At 44.4% G+C, this 20,000-nt stretch overlaps 2 protein-coding genes across 5 annotated transcripts in view; one reads left to right on the forward strand and one right to left on the reverse strand.

Moving 5' to 3' along the window:
- The first annotated feature begins 11,662 nt into the window (after positions 1-11,662).
- Positions 11,663-15,014, forward strand: atad1b (ATPase family AAA domain containing 1b). 4 transcript variants are annotated; one of them, XM_041973713.1, is made up of 10 exons: positions 11,663-11,766; positions 12,255-12,483; positions 12,552-12,650; positions 12,741-12,861; positions 13,111-13,311; positions 13,434-13,540; positions 13,612-13,701; positions 13,786-13,836; positions 13,951-14,081; positions 14,298-15,014. In XM_041973713.1, the coding sequence occupies exons 2-10, from the start codon at positions 12,310-12,312 to the stop codon at positions 14,416-14,418; spliced, it is 1,095 nt and encodes a 364-aa protein (XP_041829647.1). In that variant the 5' UTR covers positions 11,663-11,766; positions 12,255-12,309; the 3' UTR covers positions 14,419-15,014. The 4 variants fall into 4 exon arrangements, with proteins under 4 accessions (XP_041829647.1, XP_041829649.1, XP_041829648.1 ...); XM_041973715.1 differs by lacking the exon at positions 11,663-11,766 and adding an exon at positions 11,773-12,192 and having other exon boundaries at positions 12,293-12,483; XM_041973714.1 differs by lacking the exon at positions 11,663-11,766 and adding an exon at positions 11,773-12,154.
- A 3,432-nt stretch (positions 15,015-18,446) lies between these two features.
- minpp1b (multiple inositol-polyphosphate phosphatase 1b) overlaps positions 18,447-20,000 on the reverse strand; it is a 6,237-nt gene continuing 4,683 nt past the window's right edge. Inside the window, exons 5-7 of the mRNA XM_041973711.1 lie at positions 19,883-20,000; positions 19,665-19,798; positions 18,447-18,781 (exon numbers count right to left, since the gene is read on the reverse strand). The exon at positions 19,883-20,000 is cut by the window's right edge and continues 13 nt beyond it. Coding sequence (XP_041829645.1) covers positions 18,525-18,781; positions 19,665-19,798; positions 19,883-20,000 — 509 coding nt within the window. The 3' untranslated portion in view covers positions 18,447-18,524. The remainder of the gene's footprint in view (positions 18,782-19,664; positions 19,799-19,882) is intronic.

Raw genomic sequence — 20,000 nt, forward strand, 5'->3', positions numbered from 1 at the left:
TACGAATGAAAAGGGAACGTGGTGAAAACTTTATTCCATGTACTGAGAGAATAACCCTGCCGAGTACTTTTATCCTAACCCTCATTTTTCCATGACAAATTTAAACGTTACTGAAGTTGTCAGAGTTTATAAATGAGACGAAGAACCAGAAGCGACGGCAAAGATGAGGCTCCTATGACCTCTACTAACATTACTTTACTGTCTCTACTAACATTACTTTCCTGTCTCTACTAACATTACTTTACTGTCTCTACTGCATTACCTTACTGTCTCTACTAACATTACTTTACTGTCTCTACTAACATTACTTTACTGTCTCTACTGCATTACCTTACTGTCTCTACTAACATTACATTACTGTCTCTACTACATTACTTTACTGTCTCTACTAACATTACTTTACTGTCTCTACTACATTACTTTACTGTCTCTACTAACATTACTTTACTGTCTCTACTAACATTACTTTACTGTCTCTACTGCATTACCTTACTGTCTCTACTAACATTACTTTACTGTCTCTACTACATTACTTTACTGTCTCTACTAAAATTACTTTACTGTCTCTACTACATTACTTTACTGTCTCTACTAACATTACTTTACTGTCTCTACTGCATTACCGTACTGTCTCTACTAACATTACTTTACTGTCTCTACTACATTACTTTACTGTCTCTACTAACATTACTTTACTGTCTCTACTACACTACTTTACTGTCTCTACTAAAATTACTTTACTGTCTCTACTACATTACTTTACTGTCTCTACTACATTACTGTCTCTACTAACATTACTTTACTGTCTCTACTACTTACTGTCTCTACTAACATTACTTTACTGTCTCTACTACATTACTTTACTGTCTCTACTAACATTACTTTACTGTCTCTACTACATTACTTTACTGTCTCTACTAACATTACTTTACTGTCTCTACTACATTACATTACTGTCTCTACTAAAATTACTTTACTGTCTCTACTAAAATTACTTTACTGTCTCTACTAAATTACTTTACTGTCTCTACTACATTACTTTACTGTCTCTACTAACATTACTTTACAGTCTCTACTAACATTACTTTACTGTCTCTACTACATTACATTACTGTCTCTACTACATTACTTTACTGTCTCTACTGTCTCTACTACATTACTTTAGTGTCTCTCCTAACATTACTTTACTGTCTCTACTGCATTACTTTAGTGTCTCTCCTAACATTACTTTACTGTCTCTACTGCATTACTTTACTGTCTCTACTAAATTACTTTACTGTCTCTACTAACATTACTTTACTGTCTCTACTAACATTACTTTACAGTCTCTACTAACATTACTTTACTGTCTCTACTAACATCACTTTACAGTCTCTACTACATTACATTACTGTCTCTACTACATTACTTTACTGTCTCTACTACATTACTTTAGTGTCTCTACTAACATTACTTTACGGTCTCTACTGCATGACTTTACTGTCTCTACTAACATTACTTTACTGCCTCTACTAAATTACTTTACTGTCTCTACTACATTACTTTACTGTCTCTACTACATTACTTTACTGTCTCTACTGTCTCTACTACATTACTCTACTGTCTCTACTAACATTACTTTACTGTCTCTACTGTCTCTACTACATTACTCTACTGTCTCTACTAACATTACTTTACTGTCTCTACTACATTACTTTACTGTCTCTACTGTCTCTACTACATTACTTTACTGTCTCTACTACATTACTTTACTGTCTTTACTACATTACTTTACTGTCTCTGGGACATTACTTTACTGTCTCTACTTCCTGCAGGTGAGGCCACGGCTCACAGAACCTGGAAGTTTGTTATTAATTCAGATAAACTGAGAAGAAAATGATTTCTATTCTGGTTTCTGTCCCATGAATATCTGCTGTTTCTTTGATTTGTTTGGGACTGAAGCGGTTTAGTCGTCACTTAAAGCCACTGACGGGCTTTAAGGGACGTTGTATATTAATGAATTATATTACTGAACGTACAAGGTACTGTCATAAATATGCCAGATTTAGTAAAATGCTAATTTCTATCTGCAGCCCCAGAAGAAACAACACGTTAAAAACCACAAAATTTCAACATTCCACAGAAAAGAACAGAAATGACAATAAAACAGTTGGAATGAAACGGACGGCGTTAGTTTGGTTAAAACCTTCTTTAAAGGCTTAGTGTTCAGGACCAAAGTCCTTAAAGTGCTTACAAGGTTAAATATTAGTGCTGGACAATGATTACATTTTTCTACGTGCAAAATGTCCTTTTCCTTGTAAAGATGACGCACTGCTATATGTAGACCATGCAGTAAATGTTAGTTTACAGGCACTAAATGAGGATCTGCAGCGTCCGGAGCAGCAAGTGTCTCTCTGGACCTTCCACAGTGGCTTTAATACACGGCTAAAATGCTAAAGAGCCACCTAATATTTTTAAACATGCAGGTTTTTAACAATTTTTCTGTTTTTTCATTGAATAATTACATTTAATTTCCACAACATAATTATACTAAAAGTACCTGAAATATATTTATTTATTTTTTACATAATTTTCCACAAATATCTACATCCCATAGAAGAAAAAGTTTTGGTTCTCTTTATTTTGAAACCCAAAAATAGAAATAAAAATGTGGTTCTTCAAAAATGACAAATAGACCTTTAGTAGATATTTATCAGAAATGAAAAGAAAAGTTGTCTTTTTTCTGAAGCTCTGGTAACATCTGCGTCTGTAAAGGCGTTTATTTAGCTGTGTGAGGGAGAAATGGCTGTTTGGATGGAAAGGCTGCAGAGAGTTAACAGTTAACCACAACTTCAGACTCTCACATGCGTTTAGTGCGTCTGTCAACAGGTTTTCACAAGAGAACTTTATTTTTATGTTCACATACAAATCTTTTTTACAATCATGCAAACTTTTCTGCACATTTATAAACTTGAATGTTTCAGGCAGGTTGTTTTTACAGAGTCATGTTAAAGCTGGATTTCCACATGCAAACTGACATGATGTGCAAACGTTCATTTACAACAGCAAAACCTTTATGACTTAATATTGAGCCCATACCGGCCTCCCACCCAACCCTGCAGCTTCAGGCATTTTCCAAATTCAGCAGTGGGTGGAGTTACGCAAAAAGTGGGGGTGTAGTTACACTTTAATGAAATTAAACTGAAAGACAGAATATTGACTGAAGAATTTCAGGTTATTTTGTGATTTTTTGCTGTTTGTAACCCTTATTTCTTCTTGTGGGCAGCATGGCCTCTCGGAAGGCTGTGGATTAATGTTTATATAGATCCTTTAATGAAGCCAACACGGCAGGTTGCAGCACACAACCAGCCTCGTGTTCGCTAACTTCCCTGCTAACTTCCGGTCTCTCTCTTCCACCTGAAACAAGGAGGGTAGGAACCAAAAACATCAAAATAATAATCACGGTCCTACAAACAAAAATCAAGATTACACTGTTTTAAACATTTTTAGGTCTTTTCATTAGTTTTTGCCTTTCCCACGACATCCCTCTCCATCCACTGCAACTCAGATGCAAATCAGATGATGTCATTTAGTGACTTTTAGAACAGCCAATAGCTACTTTTCTTGCTGAGGAGTTGGCTGTGCTCAGACCACAACCTGCCGACACACCACAGCTCATACTGATGGACTCAGACCTAAAAACCACATGAAGGGAACCACAAAATCAGCCTACTATCACCTTAAGAACACATCAAGGGTAAAAGATGTGATGTGTCAGCAGGACCTGGAAAAACTAGTCCAGCTTCCATCTTTAGTCGGCTTGATTATTGTAACAGAGTTTTTACAGGTTCTACCTAAAACATCAGTCAGACACCTGCAGCTGATCCAGAACTCTGCTGCTCCAGTCCTCACTAAGACCAAGAAAGTGGACCACATCAGTCCAGCTCTGAGGTCTTTACACTGGCTGCCGGTCCGTCAGAGGATAGACTTTAAAGTTCTGCTGCTGGTCTATAAAGCTCTGAATGGTTTAGCACCAACATACATCAGAGACCTCTTGACCCAGTATGAACCTACCAGACCCCTCAGGTCATCTGGTTCCAGGTTCTTATCAGTTCCAGAGTCAGAACCAGACATGGAGAAGCTGCATTCAGCTTCTATGCTCCACATGTCTGGAACAAACTCCCAGAAAGCCTCAGATCAGCTGAAACACTCAGTTTATTTAGATCCAGGTTAAAGACCCACCTGTTCTCTGCTAGTCCAGATCTGGATCTGGTTCTTTAAGCTGGATCATGTTTTAATACTGTTTTTATCCACAGTGGGACTTTATTTCTTGCATTTTATCTATTTTATTTTAGTATTTCTTTAATGTTTGTTATTGAATTTATTTCTTTAATGTTTGTTTTTAATGCTTTTTTTCTTGCTTCCTGCTGTAATACTTTTTATGTTTTATGTAAAGCACTTTGAATTGTCTTGTGCTATACAAATAAATTCGCCTTCTCTGTTCATTCCTGCAACATTGCAGGTTAGTAACGTGAGTTTTTCAGACTCAGATTCCCCATAAAGTTACATAAACTCTTTCCCTCCTAGACTCAGTACATTTGCTGTCTAAACTTTGTTGCTTTGAGTTAGAAAATGAAGATTACAGCTTCCTGCATTGTGGAGCTCTGGGCCTCCATGACCCTCTGCCCCAGGATTGATGCCACTTTTCTACGTCTGTGTATTATGTTTGTCAGTGTTCTTGCCTGATGTAATGCACCAGATTAGTTTTCTTCTTTACAATGTAGTAGTAGTACTATGTACATGACGTATTATTAGTTGTCTCATTTCTCTGATTTTCATGCTGTGGTACAGATAACTACTTAAACCACGTTATTCCACCTCTGGTTGCAAATACATTTTCAATAAACCACTCAACAAATAGGTAGTGGGTATTTTATTGTGAACAATCACCCACTGATGTGCAAAAACAATAACTTAAAATGTCCTATTTTTTTGTCCCTTAAACAATTCTCTTCAGTCTCTGAAGCAGCCTTGCTTTGGGAACATGGGCCTGGTTCTTTCAAGAAGGACAGCCACTTAAGCTGGGTTCCAGATACATTTAGCCTGTATTTTACTATTGATTATATAACTGGAATAGTTAATGGGTTGATGAATGTCTTAGTAACTACCAATGGTACAGCAGTTCACTAATAAACCAAAACAGCCAACCGGTGTCCATCTCGCCCTCAAAGGCACCACCGGACGGCTGGAGATGAAGCTTTGCTGCTGGGTCGGACTCAGACCAAGCGGATGATTCTGGAGCAGCAGAGCATGAAGGCTTATTGTTCCATTACAGCTTTTCTCAACATTAAATGTTGTGTTTCATGGAAACTGATGAAGAACTAACTCAGCCCTGGAATACACAAAATCTAAATGGGCTTCTCAGTACGATAGCTCTGCTGATCATAGTTGTTTGGCCAAAGACATCAATATCATAAAATAAAGCCTTGCTTGTAGTGTGTATGTGCATATATATATATATATATATATATATATATACATATACATATCGAGTTGCAGTCGCTTTTGGTCGTAGTGAGTAATCTGCCATGTGTAGAAGATGTCTGGAGCCAGGACGTCAGGACGAAAAGTAAAGCATCGGGATGAATTCCACTTGAACCTCCGTAGGGTATATTTATTTAACTTAACAGTGTACATCGGCTCTGTTCATCCAGCATCTCTGTTGCCATGAACGCGTACATACACCACACAGAGCACAATAACATGGTGACATCATCAACAGGCGACAGGTACAACCCAACAACTTTCCACAGTGAGAGCGTAATAATAATATACATTTCACACTCAACACTTACCGGTTATTTTTATTATTGGCAGAGATTTTCTGGGACAGCTGTGAATTCTGCTGCTCATAATACAGCAGATGGCGTTTTTAGCCACCAGATGTCACCATGGTAACGTGTTCCGAGCGTTCCCAAAGATCGATTCTTTTTCCAGAACAGTTGTTCCAACGATTCCATCTCCTGAACGTTCATTTTTACCATCACTATTATTTGTTTTTGGCCAGGTGCTCAGTCATGACTCTGGGTTGCTCATGTATGCCGGCAACACAAAAACGGGCAACTTTTTCACCAAAACCAGCTCGCGGTTTGAACCGGCCAATAAGGACGATGAAACGGGAAAGGCAACATGTTGAACTTTGCCTGCAAATTACTGTTCAATTTAATTAATTATCAAGTCAATGAACTGCTTGTCGTTGTGGTTTATAACATGTTATAAATTTAAATAATAGTATGATGCAACGCAACATAACTGGGAAACTTTGTCTTGTAGCCTCTCAGAGTCAGAAGCACCAGCCATGAGCCCACAAGTCCAGAGCGGAGGTCGTCAGCTCGTTTGGAAGGAGCACACTTACTCTGTTTGTCTGTTCTTCCTCTACATACAGGAGCTTCACTTTGGTGAGAGGAAGGAGTGTGTCATAGAGAGATTTCGGTGTGGGTCTATCAGTCCCCCAGGCCACCTGAGAGTCAGCAGTTCTCTTTATGGTGGCTCAGCCATGACCAGCTTCCAGGAAACTCCAGTTTACAGCAGTAAATCTGGGAAGGAACGGTGCTCATGAGGTAGAAGTTCTTCTTTCCTCTGTATTGCATGGTCGGTCCATCACTGATGAAGAAGAGTTTCTTGACCTTCGGATGGTTCTCCTTAAGAAACTGAAGAACTGGTTCAATCTGAGCCCAAATGGCAGGCGGATCATGCTTCATGGAAGGCGACAGGGCCCCGAACCTCCGAAGTGGACTTGCTGTACCTCCTTCGCATATTTGCACGGCCAGTTTTCTGCGTAGTCAACATGAAGAATAGTTTGGTCTTCTTTCAGAGATCTGTGCAAGGACTGCAGCTGTGTGTACTGGTGATGGATGTTGTAGAGGTTCCTTTCATTTCTGCTTCAAAATCTTCCAAAAGATGCTCCGGACTGCCCTCACATCTCTGTCTGACTGTTTTTGTCACAGTGATCTTCTCTATTTGTCCGTCTTCTTTTACAGTGTGCCACCATGCGACTCTGGTTGCTGATGTACTGGTGTGTGAGTGAGCTGCTCTTACATGACAGACATTCCCTGTACATGCCAGCTGTAGCCAGAGTGTTACAACACAACTCCTCAGCTCAAGCTCTGTGAGTTGATGACGTCTAGCTGCTTGAGCCTGTCTGCCTTCTTCTGGACATCGTCATGCACTCTGCAGACATGTCTCCCTTTATGGATGTTCGGGGCAACAATCCAAAGAGGTTTTGTCCTGCAGAAAAGAGAGTAGGACAGACCCAGATGAGGCATCTCCAGCATCAGTTTCTGATGCAAATTCAGCATTGTGTCAGAGAGGAGCCGCTTTTGTTTCTTAATTTTGTGTCTTGTGACTGTTTCTTTCTTCCCTGCTGATGCCTGACTGTTGTCATCTGGACTTAAGAAAGTCTTGACTAGGTTTAAGGTTTTGTGTTGGGCAGTTTTCTGATAGATGAACTTTCGATGTGGGTTGTCTGCAGTCTTGTTGATCACTCTGTGGGAGCTGCCTAGTGTTTTTCTGCACTTCTTATTCCATGTCTCTTCTTACTGGCAGACATGGATTTTTTTCTTGAAATCATGAATGAGTGTGTTATGAAAAATAAGAGTCTTTCTGATATACACAGGAACTCTGTGCTTCCTTACTTCCTTCTGAGTTTTTGATTGTGGGGAACATTTTGACTTCTCTCGGTTCGTACACAATCTATAGCACAGTTTTCTATATTTTTCTTTTTTCTGTTCAAGGTCTTTAATCTTCAGCTCGAGGGTCTTTATTTTTCTGTGGGCACGCATTACCGAACGTCTCTTATTAATCTCATAGGAAGTGCATGGAGTAACAATCTCACTAGAAACATGTGGAAGTTGGGGAGGTGTGGGAGAAGGCGGGGCAGAGGGCGGGGCAGAGGGCGTGGGAGGTGGGAGGTGGCGTGGAAGTTCTCTCCATCTCTCTTTGACTTTTCACCAATACCCTGTCATGTTTTTGTCTTTTTCGCCATGATCGTCTGATCTTCCTTTGGTCCCTGTCAGATAAATCACTGACAGATTTAACTTTTCCTTCTTCCTTTTGTTTCTTGTTTCATTCTCTTTCCTTCTTTAAATGTTCTTTGTACTTCTCTGGGTCTTCCCTCAATCTTTTTCTGTATTCTCTCATCCTCTCTGCTCCACTCTTTTTATATTCTTTGGCATTACTGCTTGCTTTCTCCCAGCTTAGCTGTATAACGTGAAATATAAGTCAGCATGTTTATCATATTAAAGATTATTTAGCACTTTTAAGAATGAAATGTGTTTTACAAATCAAATCTATTATTAATATTATTATGTTTGAAGAGTATATTGTAATAATAATGATCAAGCATTGCCTTAATTATGTGGAACATTACAAGTTTGATATGGTTGTGACATTTTTAGCTAATTCCTAGCATAACTCAAACATGCTAACAAGTAAATGTCCAGCAACAGATGTTTTGAACAGTTGTACACACAACAAAAATGTATTTTTTTCCCGCTCAGACCCCTTCCCGTTCCGGCCTCTTCCTGCTCCGACCTCTTCCCGTTCCGGCCTCTTCCCGTTCCGGCCTCTTCCCGCTCAGATCTCTTCCCGCTCAGACCTCTTCCCGCTCAGACCCCTTCCCGTTCCGGCCTCTTCCCGCTCAGACCTCTTCCCGCTCCGACCTCTTCCCGCTCCGGCCTCTTCCCGCTCCGGCCTCTTCCCGCTCCGACCTCTTCCCGCTCAGGCCTCTTCCCGCTCAGGCCTCTTCCCGCTCAGACCTCTTCCCGCTCAGACCTCTTCCCGCTCCGGCCTCTTCCCGCTCCGGCCTCTTCCCGCTCAGACCTCTTCCCGCTCCGACCTCTTCCCGCTCCGACCTCTTCCCGCTCAGACCTCTTCCCGCTCCGGCCTCTTCCCGCTCCGGCCTCTTCCCGCTCCGGCCTCTTCCCGCTCCGACCTCTTCCCGCTCCGGCCTCTTCCCGCTCAGACCTCTTCCCGCTCAGACCTCTTCCCGCTCAGACCTCTTCCCGTTCCGGCCTCTTCCCACTCAGACCTCTTCCCGCTCCGACCTCTTCCCGCTCAGACCTCTTCCCGCTCAGACCTCTTCCCGCTCAGACCTCTTCCCGTTCCGACCTCTTCCCGCTCCGACCTCTTCCCGCTCAGACCTCTTCCCGCTCAGACCTCTTCCCGCTCAGACGTCTTCCCGCTCAGACCTCTTCCCGCTCAGACCTCTTCCCGCTCAGACCTCTTCCCACTCAGACCTCTTCCCGCTCAGATCTCTTCCCACTCAGACCTCTTCCCGCTCAGACCTCTTCCCACTCAGACCTCTTCCCGCTCAGACCTCTTCCCGCTCAGACCTCTTCCCGCTCAGACCTCTTCCTGCTCAGACCTCTTCCCGCTCAGACCTCTGTTTGAGTGAGTAATATTTAAATATTGGGCAACATTAAACTCCCTCTGTGATGTCTGTGGATGTGGGAGGGAATGCTGAGTCTCTTTGAGGGAGCTGGAAGCCTCTGGACCATGGAAATGGAGCCTGGAGTCCGTTGGATACTCATGGCCCTGCTTTGCCATGAAGTCGAGCTGAAGGTCTGAAAGTATATGAGCAAAAAAAATTAGATAACGTCTAAAGAGTTTAACTAAGACTGAAGAAGAAAAACGTGCTCGAGTTTTACTGTTTTTTTTACCTTTATTCCACCTCTTTCAGCTCTTCATTAATGACGTTCTTTTCCCTCAATTCCCCTGAAGGAGACTTGACCGCCCGACTCGCCCTCTTCTCTATGGCCGTGGTGTTCTTCTTCTCTCTCTCTTCCCATCAGTGGGAGAAGCAGGCAGAGCAGAGCTCCTACAGAGATGGATCAGCATGTTTGAGTAGATTTACCTCCACACACGTCAGGCTGACACAACAAGCGTAAGGCCACCGTGTTTCTTATAGCCGGCACCTGTGAAAGCTGCTGCCAGTACTGTGTGTGTGGCAGGAATGCAGGTTTAAACGTCTTTAAATGTTCATGAATGGCTTTATTTGTGAGTGGCAGCAGGACCATGTCCAGGACCAGGATGTGGGACATGCTGCTGTTAATCTCCAGGGTCATGATGATATGACGTCCACAGTAAAATACCCGCATCACCAGGCTGCAGGGTCCTGTCAGGCTGAGGCCTCAGACACCTTCTCTTCAGCTCTTCTGGACGTAGTTGTTGTCCTAACCTTCTCCAGCTAAGAGGAAGAAGCTTGATAGCTGAAAAGAATGTCTCACCCTGCCGGTGATTGGGTGGAGAATATTTACATGAACCAGTTATGATGAAACACCTGCTTTCTGGAGGTGAACTGGGAAGCAGAAGATGGATGGAATAACAGCATCTCCGAGGCGGACAACCCGGCCCGTCCCACCAACATCTCCCTGCTTAAAATGCTCTGAGGAAACAACCCTTCCCTCCTCAAAGCCACCCTCACTTCTTCCTAAAGCTTTGTCTTTGGGAAACCTAAAAAAATAATAAAGGGAAATTTGGGAGACTAAACAAGAACATTCCACAAATATGGTCCAGCTTATTTGTTTCCTTCAAACTTCTTATAACCTCAATGTAAATGTAATACCAACAAAATGATCTGATACTCACGATAAACCTACAACCACACAAACATGTTAGGAGGGTTAAAAAGGATTTATTAATCCCAGCGCCAGATGGCTCATTTCAACTAGTTTTTCCATCCCTGTGATCCTTTCTGGATAAAATCTAAAGTTTCATGTAGAAGATATTTAATAACAGCCGTAAACCTCTTTCATCTCTTCCAGGCGTTAAAAAACATGATGCTGGAATTTATTCTCCAGTAAAAGTCGCTGAGTCATGTTTTCTATTGAAGATGCTGCCTGACTGGGAACTTCTCTATAACATGCAGGATGAACCGGTTCTGGTGGAAACTTTAAGTAACTATTATCACATTATTATTATAAAACAGCCCTTTTTGGTTTATGACAGACATGTGACCAACAGTAGTCCCTGATCTTTAAAGCTGGAATATTCTCCTGTGTTAACATCGTGGTTTGTTTTTTCTTACAGCTGTTTATGAGTTCCTGACGATGGATCTGTGTGGTCTCTGATCCGATCCCAGCGAGCGGCTCTCAGCTCAGACTGTGCTGGTCCGTTTCTCTCATTTCTTTTCTAATAGCCTGATTTTCCTTTATGACACAGGCATGACTTTTCCTCCCTCCCGTGACCGTCCGTCGTAGGCTACCTGCAGGTTATGTAACTTCGGTGAAACAGCTGGTGCAGGCGTGGACTAAACCACTGCAGCGTTTTAAAGGGAAGGGAGACCATCCAGAATTAAAACGGAAAATTCAAAGCAAACTGGAGCTTTCATTTTCACGAAACTGCAGTTTAATTTACATATTAGTCTAAAATAACTGTTACTGTAAACTCCAGACATACCGGGGCACAAACCTCTGACCAGGGACTGCAAGTTGAAACTAGCAGCTTTGCTGAAGCCTGGCTCGGAAAATGTTAACCTTTGAAGTCAGTGTATTGTTATTTGTGTCCCTGTCAAATAAATAAAATCCAGATAAAATATTTCAGGATCAGATTTTTCTCTGCTGAGTTTTTCTGATGCTTGCTGTGGCGCCACACCGCCGCCAGATGGCAGCAGTGAGCGTCAAAACATGTTTTTAAGTTCAAATTAGAAGAAGGCGGACCTGCGCCGTTGTAACCATACCACAGAAGAAGAAAGCGAGGAAGCGCTGCCGCCGGTCGTGATAGGAGCGGGTGAGTTATTTAGCCGGTAAAATTAAGCCGGTTCCGTCTCTGTCCTTTGTCGGTTTTACCGGATCCGGTGGCGCTCCGCTGGGGGGACGCGTGTCCTCCGGTTTCCTACGCGGAGCCGCTCCGTTAACAACAGGGAACCCGAAGGTCAAGCTAAAGCTAGCAGCTAGCCCCGCAGCCCTTTCGGTTTGTTCCAGCTGGACTGTTATGAAATGAGCGGCGTCGGAGGAGGAAAACATCCCGCCGGAGTCGCTTTAAAATCGGTCTGAATTGTTTGGAGGACTCAAGGGTCCGAGCAGGTCTGAAGAGGAGACCTGATCCACTTCAGTCTCTCATAAACTCATCTATCACAAGCTCCTCAGACTCCTTCATCTACTTCTGCTTACTTCCTGTCAGTCACACCATCCAGCTTCATCCTGGTGGAGATCAGTAAGCGGCGCCATGTTTTCTTATCCTTTACCAAGCCTGTCTGACCTGTTTTTCATCTCCAGGCTCTACCTGTGAACCTGTTTTTCTACCTGTGAGTCAGAATCACGTGACGTGACGATGGTTCTGAGAGAAGTTCCAGCTGAGAACATCACCCGTCCCCTGGGCAGGAACGAGGTCATCGGCCTGCTCTTCAGACTCACCATATTCGGAGCCGTCACCTACTTCACCATCAAGTGGATGGTGGACGCCATCGACCCCACCAGGAAGCAGAAGGTGGAGGCTCAGAAACAGGTGAGCCTTTTCCTTTGGTTGGGAATGATGGGAATGTGCCGGAACAATCCGTGTGGTGTGTTTAACAGGCGGAGAAGCTGATGCGTCAGATCGGCGTGAAGAACGTGAAGCTGTCCGAGTACGAGATGAGCATCGCAGCTCACCTGGTGGACCCACTGAGCATGCAGGTGACCTTCCTCATCCTCTCACGCTCCATCTGGAGATGAAGAGTTGTTTCTGAGTCACAGTGATGATGATGAGGATGATGATGTGTGCAGATCACCTGGAAGGACATCGCCGGTCTGGATGAGGTCATCACTGAGCTGAAAGAGACGGTGATCTTACCTGTTCAGAAGAGACACCTGTTCCAGGGGTCCAGACTGCTGCAGCCCCCCAAAGGTCAGAGTCCTCCACCTACTTCCTGTTCGATGATGTCATGACATGACAGAATAAGAAGGCATGAGATCAGAGGGTGGAAGGAAAGGAAAAGGAAAGAAAGTAAGAGGAAAAAAAAGGGAATGACAAGGAAAGAATGAGGGTGAAAAAGAAGGAAGGAGGGAGAGTAGTTGAATAATGGAAGGAAAGAGAGAAGGACGGAAGCATGTTGTGTGATAAGGTCATCATCCCATGTTGTTGCCATGGTAACAGGTGTGCTGCTATATGGTCCCCCTGGATGCGGTAAAACTCTGATCGCCAAGGCAACAGCAAAAGAGGCGGGGTTTCGTTTCATCAACCTGCAGCCGAGCACGCTGACGGACAAATGGTACGGCGAGTCTCAGAAACTGGCTGCCGCCGTCTTCTCATTGGCTGTCAAGCTGCAGCCGTCAATCATCTTCATAGACGAGATTGGTGAGGAGCACACACACACGTAGCTGGCTAATCACAGCGTAGTGATGGGCGGAGACCCCTGCTGGGGGGCGTGGCCTGTGTAGTGGCATCATGTGATTAGCCGGTGTCTCTGTCTTGGACAGACTCGTTTCTGAGGAGTCGCTCCAGTTCGGACCACGAGGCCACAGCCATGATGAAGGCCCAGTTCATGAGTCTGTGGGATGGACTGGACACGGACCACCACTGCCAGGTACACACCTGTCAGGTGGGCGTGGCTTCATGCCTCCAGGTTCCGGCTGTGACTGTGTGTTTCTGTGTCAGGTGATCATCATGGGCGCCACTAACCGTCCTCAGGACCTGGACTCTGCCATCCTGAGGAGGATGCCCACCAGGTTCCACATCAACCAGCCGGTACGCACCAGGTCACACTCAGACCTGCAGGTGGACCGTGATGTCACCTCACGCTGTGACCTCACGCTGTTTTTGTTTCTGCAGAGCCTGAAGCAGCGGGAACAGATCCTTGGACTGATCCTGGAAAACGAGAGTGTGAGTCCACCACAGAATCCGGGTCCAGATCGAGTCCATAGACTGAGTTCAGCCCCAACAGGACCTTCCACAGCTGATGGCTCGGTTCTGATCGGTTTTCCTCTTCCTCTCCAGGTGGACCTGTCGGTTGACCTCAGTGATGTTGCCAAGGAGACGGACGGCTTCTCAGGAAGTGACCTCAGAGAGATGTGTCGTGATGCGGCGTTGATGTGTGTACGAGACTTCGTCCACAGTCAGAACGACAGGTGAGAGGAGAGAGGGGTAGAAGGAAGGGAAGGGAGTAAGGAGGCAAGGGAGGAAGGAATGAAGGGAGTAAGGAAGTAGTGAATGGTTGTAGGACGGTTTGTTCAGTGTAGTGAATTAAACCTCAGTTCAAATACCCATTCTGTTGCCATGGTAACAGTGTCTGTTCTACACACACAACTCTGGTTGCCGTGGTAACAGTGTCTCTGTGCTCTCAGTGTGATGGAAGAGTCCATCCGTCCCATCCATCCGACGGACCTGCAGCGGGCCATCGGTAAGATGAAGAAGTCCAAGTCAGCCGGAGGACACGCCGCGCTGCTGCACGCCGCTCTGGACTGAACGCACACGCAGATCACATGAGCGCCTCGGCTCCATGTGTGTAAATACGAGCATGTGCCATTACTTCCTGTTTGCTTTTACTCACACCAGCGGAGCACCACGTCCTGATGGAACTGAAGTTCTGCCAAACACTGGGGGACAACTTTCACCGTTACACCTCTGCTGGGAACAACTTTTATTTTAACGTTGAGGACGTGAGACGTCTGCGCTTACCCAGAAGCCTCTGCTCCTGTTAACATGGAGATGCCTCCATGCCCAGGTTAAACAGCCTGATGTATTGATGATGACAGCTGATGATGGTGAAATCTTATTTGTACATCCATCCTTCCACACCGCTTGGTTCCGTCCAGGGAGGCGGAGCCTATCCAAGCAGGTGAGGTTCACCTGGACAGGTCACCTGTCCGTTGCTGGGCCGACCAGGTCAGGATCATTTATTTAGAAACAAAAAAAGATTAGTCAATAACTTTGCTGTGTAAACGGTAAACGGTGAGGTTTCCTGCTGGTTATTATTTATACTTCTGGGCTTGTTGTTTACATTTTGTTGTAAACATGTTTATCTGTTTGTTTTGAAGTGTAAATAAACATGTAAACATGAACGAGAACAGTTTGTTTGAAACCAACAAACAGGTTTGTAAACATGGTGTCTCCTGGGAAGGATGCGGTACGCGGCCCTGGACCCGGACCCGTCTCCCGGGAAGCCGCGACGGATGCGGTACGCGGCCCTGGACCCGGACACGTCTCCCGGGAAGCCGCGACGGATGCGGTACGCGGCCCTGGACCCGGACCCGTCTCCCGGGAAGCCGCGACGGATGCGGTAAATTAAATATCAAGGTGTGTGTCTGTACGGTTTAGCTCCAGCCAAAACCTTTAAAAATGCAGAATGGCGACGTCCACCGAGTTGCGCATCCAAAAGTAGTACACATGGGACTCCAGAGTTGACAGAGCTCTGTTTCTTTTTAATCCTTTCTTCGGTGCATTTACATAGTGCATACATTCATCCTCTCCTCGACTCACATTTCTCACATGGTATATAAAGACTATGGCCACCACCAAGACTCAACAAGCAGAGGTGTATTTACATGGGTGGCCTATTAAAACCCTGCAATACAAAACTAATGCTTAACACCATCCAAAAAAGGCTAAATTACATTACCCCATAACCATTACTTAAATTAACCTAATAACTAAAACTAGTAAAGTAAAGAAAAACTAACTACTCCCCCCCGCCGCCCCTCCTCTCCTCAGGCCACTTGGAGTGTGCCAATCAAGCACACCAGGTTCTTGTCAGCACTCATGGGCGCGCCTCCATGACTGTGCTGAACTCCAAAATCACCTCAGAGAGATAGAGAGGTTAGAAATAAATCAAAACATACTGAAAATAAGCCCAAATCAATGCATCAATACACCAAATAGGATCCATCTTTAGTGAACTGAGACATCAACAAAAACAACAAATAAATGGTATCAAGGTGTAAGTATTACCATAAAGCACCTGCTTAGTGAGGGAGTGTCCGGACTCACAGGGTCCGATAAGAAGAGGGGGTCGGCAGCTGGTACAAGGACGTCTAAGTTTAAATAATCTTCAGTGATCCTGGAGTCAGGAAGTTGGGATCATTCTGCAGCAGGAAATAAGGACCCGAGTCCAGGTTTAACAGAGTCTACCAACATTTCCAGGAGGCTGGATCAGTCTCAGGAAGGTGGAGGAATTCTACATCAGGTTGGAGAGTTGGTGCGGAACGTTAACCATAGAAAACGGATCAGAAACCGGTGATTGGTGGATTATTTCTTTCTTCTAACAACAGATCTAATGTTGGAAAATCGTGTTGAGAAGGAAAACTGTGGGATGAGCAGCAGAGTTCAGGATGTGGGTTGTCACCATGACAACTGTCCAGATCTTCTGCACCAAACCACATCGGCATAGCCAGACACCAATTCCTGGGACACGTGTCCCAGTATAAATGCTACGATTCATTTTCAACAATAAATATTTACCATTCGTGAATTCAGGTCATTCAGACAGGAGCAGAAATAAAAACTCAAACATAACAAGAGCCTCAACTTAAACAGAGGATCCAGCTCAGGAGCTCATTCTGTCCCTGCACGTCACCGTGCACGAGCAGCAGGTGACCCACACACACACACACACACACGCAGCTCTCCGTGTGTCGGGTGAGTGCACGGCGCAGTTTAAGGTCTACGTCACAGTTTACGTTTACGTTTAGGTTTACGTCACAAAAACAGTAAACGAACGCGTCTCCGTTTGATCGAACGCGTCTCCGTTTGAACGAACGCGTCTCCGTTTGAACGAACGCGTCTCCGTTTGAACGAACGCGCCTCCGTTTGAACGAACGCGCCTCCGTTTGAACGAACGCGTCTCCGTTTGAACGAACGCGTCTCCGTTTGAACGAACGCGTCTCCGTTTGAACGAACGCGCCTCCGTTTGAACGAACGCGTCTCCGTTTGAACGAACGCGTCTCCGTTTGAACGAACGCGTCTCCGTTTGAACGAACGCGTCTCCGTTTGAACGAACGAGTCTCCGTTTGAACGAACGAGTCTCCGTTTGAACTAACGCGTCTCCGTTTGAACGAACGAGTCTCCGTTTGAACGAACGCGTCTCCGTTTGAACGAACGCGTCTCCGTTTGATCGAACGCGTCTCCGTTTGATCGAACGCGTCTCCGTTTGAACGAACGCGTCTCCGTTTGAACGAACGCGCCTCCGTTTGAACGAACGCGCCTCCGTTTGAACGAACGCGTCTCCGTTTGAACGAACGCGTCTCCGTTTGAACGAACGCGTCTCCGTTTGAACGAACGCGTCTCCGTTTGAACGAACGAGTCTCCGTTTGAACGAACGAGTCTCCGTTTGAACTAACGCGTCTCCGTTTGAACGAACGAGTCTCCGTTTGAACGAACGCGTCTCCGTTTGATCGAACGCGTCTCCGTTTGAACGAACGCGTCTCCGTTTGATCGAACGCGTCTCCGTTTGATCGAACGCGTCTCCGTTTGAACGAACGCGTCTCCGTTTGAACGAACGCGTCTCCGTTTGAACGAACGAGTCTCCGTTTGAACGAACGAGTCTCCGTTTGAACGAACGCGTCTCCGTTTGATCGAACGCGTCTCCGTTTGAACGAACGAGTCTCCGTTTGAACGAACGAGTCTCCGTTTGAACGAACGCGTCTCCGTTTGAACGAACGCGTCTCCGTTTGATCGAACGCGTCTCCGTTTGAACGAACGAGTCTCCGTTTGAACGAACGCGTCTCCGTTTGAACGAACGAGTCTCCGTTTGAACGAACGCGTCTCCGTTTGAACGAACGAGTCTCCGTTTGAACGAACGCGTCTCCGTTTGAACGAACGCGTCTCCGTTTGAACGAATGAGTCACCACCAAATGAGAGGAACGTCATGCCATAAAGGGTTAAAGGTCATTTTAGCTTTCCACATATTTGTTCTGGTCAGGAGACGCCGATGCGTCACATGACCGACGCGTCACATGACCGACGTGTGAAGAGGCCACGCCTTTGCGGAAATTAATGACAAATACCTTGAATAAATCTCCATCTGTGGCTTGCACACGTGCACGCAATTTAAGATTTCATGTCAAAAAGTGACAAAAAAATTTTTATAGATCATTTCCAGAAATTTAAATGAGATAAAAAAAAAATTAAAAAAAAAAATTTGATTCCAAAATTTCTTTCTATTTCAACATTTCTTTTAAATAAATATTTGCTGCAGATTTTTCTGTTTCTTTAAATTTATCATTTTCAGATTTTTTAGGACATCCCATTGTCAGGAATTTTCTGAATGTAAAATGAATCGTTCATCATGTCCAGAAGTCTTTACTTTGACTGACCAGCAGAAATCTGGCGTGTGCTCTGATTGGCCGGCAGGAAGGAACCAGGCCTGTCTCCATGTTTGGTTCTATAAACAGCCCGACAGGAACCAGTCCGACAGGCCACGTGTGGTCACATGGTTTTGACATGTTGGACCCCGAAAGTCCAGCTTAAACCATGGCTGAAGGTGATTGGACGTTTACTGTTGTGGGGGCGGGTCAGGTGTGTTCCAGCAGGCGGCTTAAGGCTGAGGTGGAGAAGGTCCTGTTGGTTCTGCTGGGTCAGAGCTCAGTATTGGGCCCGTGGCCCCCGCCGCCGCCCCGCCCCTCACACTCCCAGCGGAAGTCGCAGCCGTCCAGCAGGTGGCGGTAGGCGGCGCGGACGTCGCGGTACAGCGGCGCGTCCTCCTGCAGACCCGGGAAGCCAACCGGCGTCTCGTTGACGAGCAGCTGCAGCCGCGGGCCGCCCCGGCAGTCGTACAGAACCAGGAGCAGGTTGGCGGCGTACGGGACGATGCGACCGCTCCGGAAGCTTCGACCTGCAGGGACATGATGTCACTTCCTGGACAAACATTCCCAGGATTTAACCAAGTCTCACATTTTCCTTTTTATCTCAATTTAACCCCAATTCATTCATCGACTTGCTCATCCAGCACATCTTCTAAATGTCTTCACAACTTTTCCAAATATTTTTACATTATTTTAAAAAATATTTAAATGTAAAAATTCATTTTTTCCCACCTTTTCGTTTTTTGATTTTCCAGAGATTCCAAATATTTATATTTCTGCTATAATCTCCACTTTCTCCTTTTTGGCAGGATTTTCTCAAAATGAACTGAAACTTTTTTTTTTTTTACTTTAAATTTTTTAGGTCTCAATATTTTTTATTTTTATTTTTTATTTTTAATGACTTATTTTATAATAAAATACTTATTGTGTTCATAAATTATTATTTTTTTTATTATATAAAAACATTTTCTTATCACAAATAAATTATTAATTATAAAAGAAAAAATTTAAAGTTTTTTTCTCAATATTTCTTTGGACTTGAATTTATTTGAATTTTCCAACATTTATTGATTTTTTTTTGGATCCTTTTACAGAAAGTTTGGAAGAGTTTAAATATTTAAACTTAGTTGAAATATTAAGTCAATATTTCTCAGTGTTTTACAAATAAAAAATACGTTTCCCAACATATTCTTTAATCAGATATTTTCAGGATTTTATTTGTATATTTCAGATTTTCATGTTTCAGGAGGATTTGGCCAAAATTTATTGCAATTTTTTTTTCTGTTTGTTTTTCAGATTTAATTTTTTATTTAATTGTTAGAAATTTTAAAGAAAAATTTAACTCAATCTTTTCATTGTAAAAATATTTTTTCTTAATGAAAAATCGGTGATGGGTGGGGCGAGGCTTCATACCGTGCTGTGAGTGGTAGTTACTAGCAGTGGGCGGAGTCTGGTCCTTGTAGAGTCCAAGCAGGGAGAGGAGGGGGAGGAGCGTCTCAGCGTGTCCCACCAGGATGGACGCCGGTTCGGGAGACGCCTCACTGGATCTGATGGACAAATGATCGATCAATCCTGCTGATTGATCAGAGGTCTGCAAGACTTCCTCTGATCAGAAATTGAATGTCACCGACCTGCGAGGACGTCCAGCTTTGTCCAGCGTCCTGAAGACGTGGTGGAAGAGAGGACAGCTGGACAGGCTGCTGATCACATGACCATGAGAGCGCTTCCAGTACTGCTTCAGGTCCGACT

Source organism: Melanotaenia boesemani, chromosome 21 (assembly GCF_017639745.1).
Source record: "Melanotaenia boesemani isolate fMelBoe1 chromosome 21, fMelBoe1.pri, whole genome shotgun sequence".
Lineage (NCBI taxonomy): Eukaryota > Metazoa > Chordata > Actinopteri > Atheriniformes > Melanotaeniidae > Melanotaenia > Melanotaenia boesemani.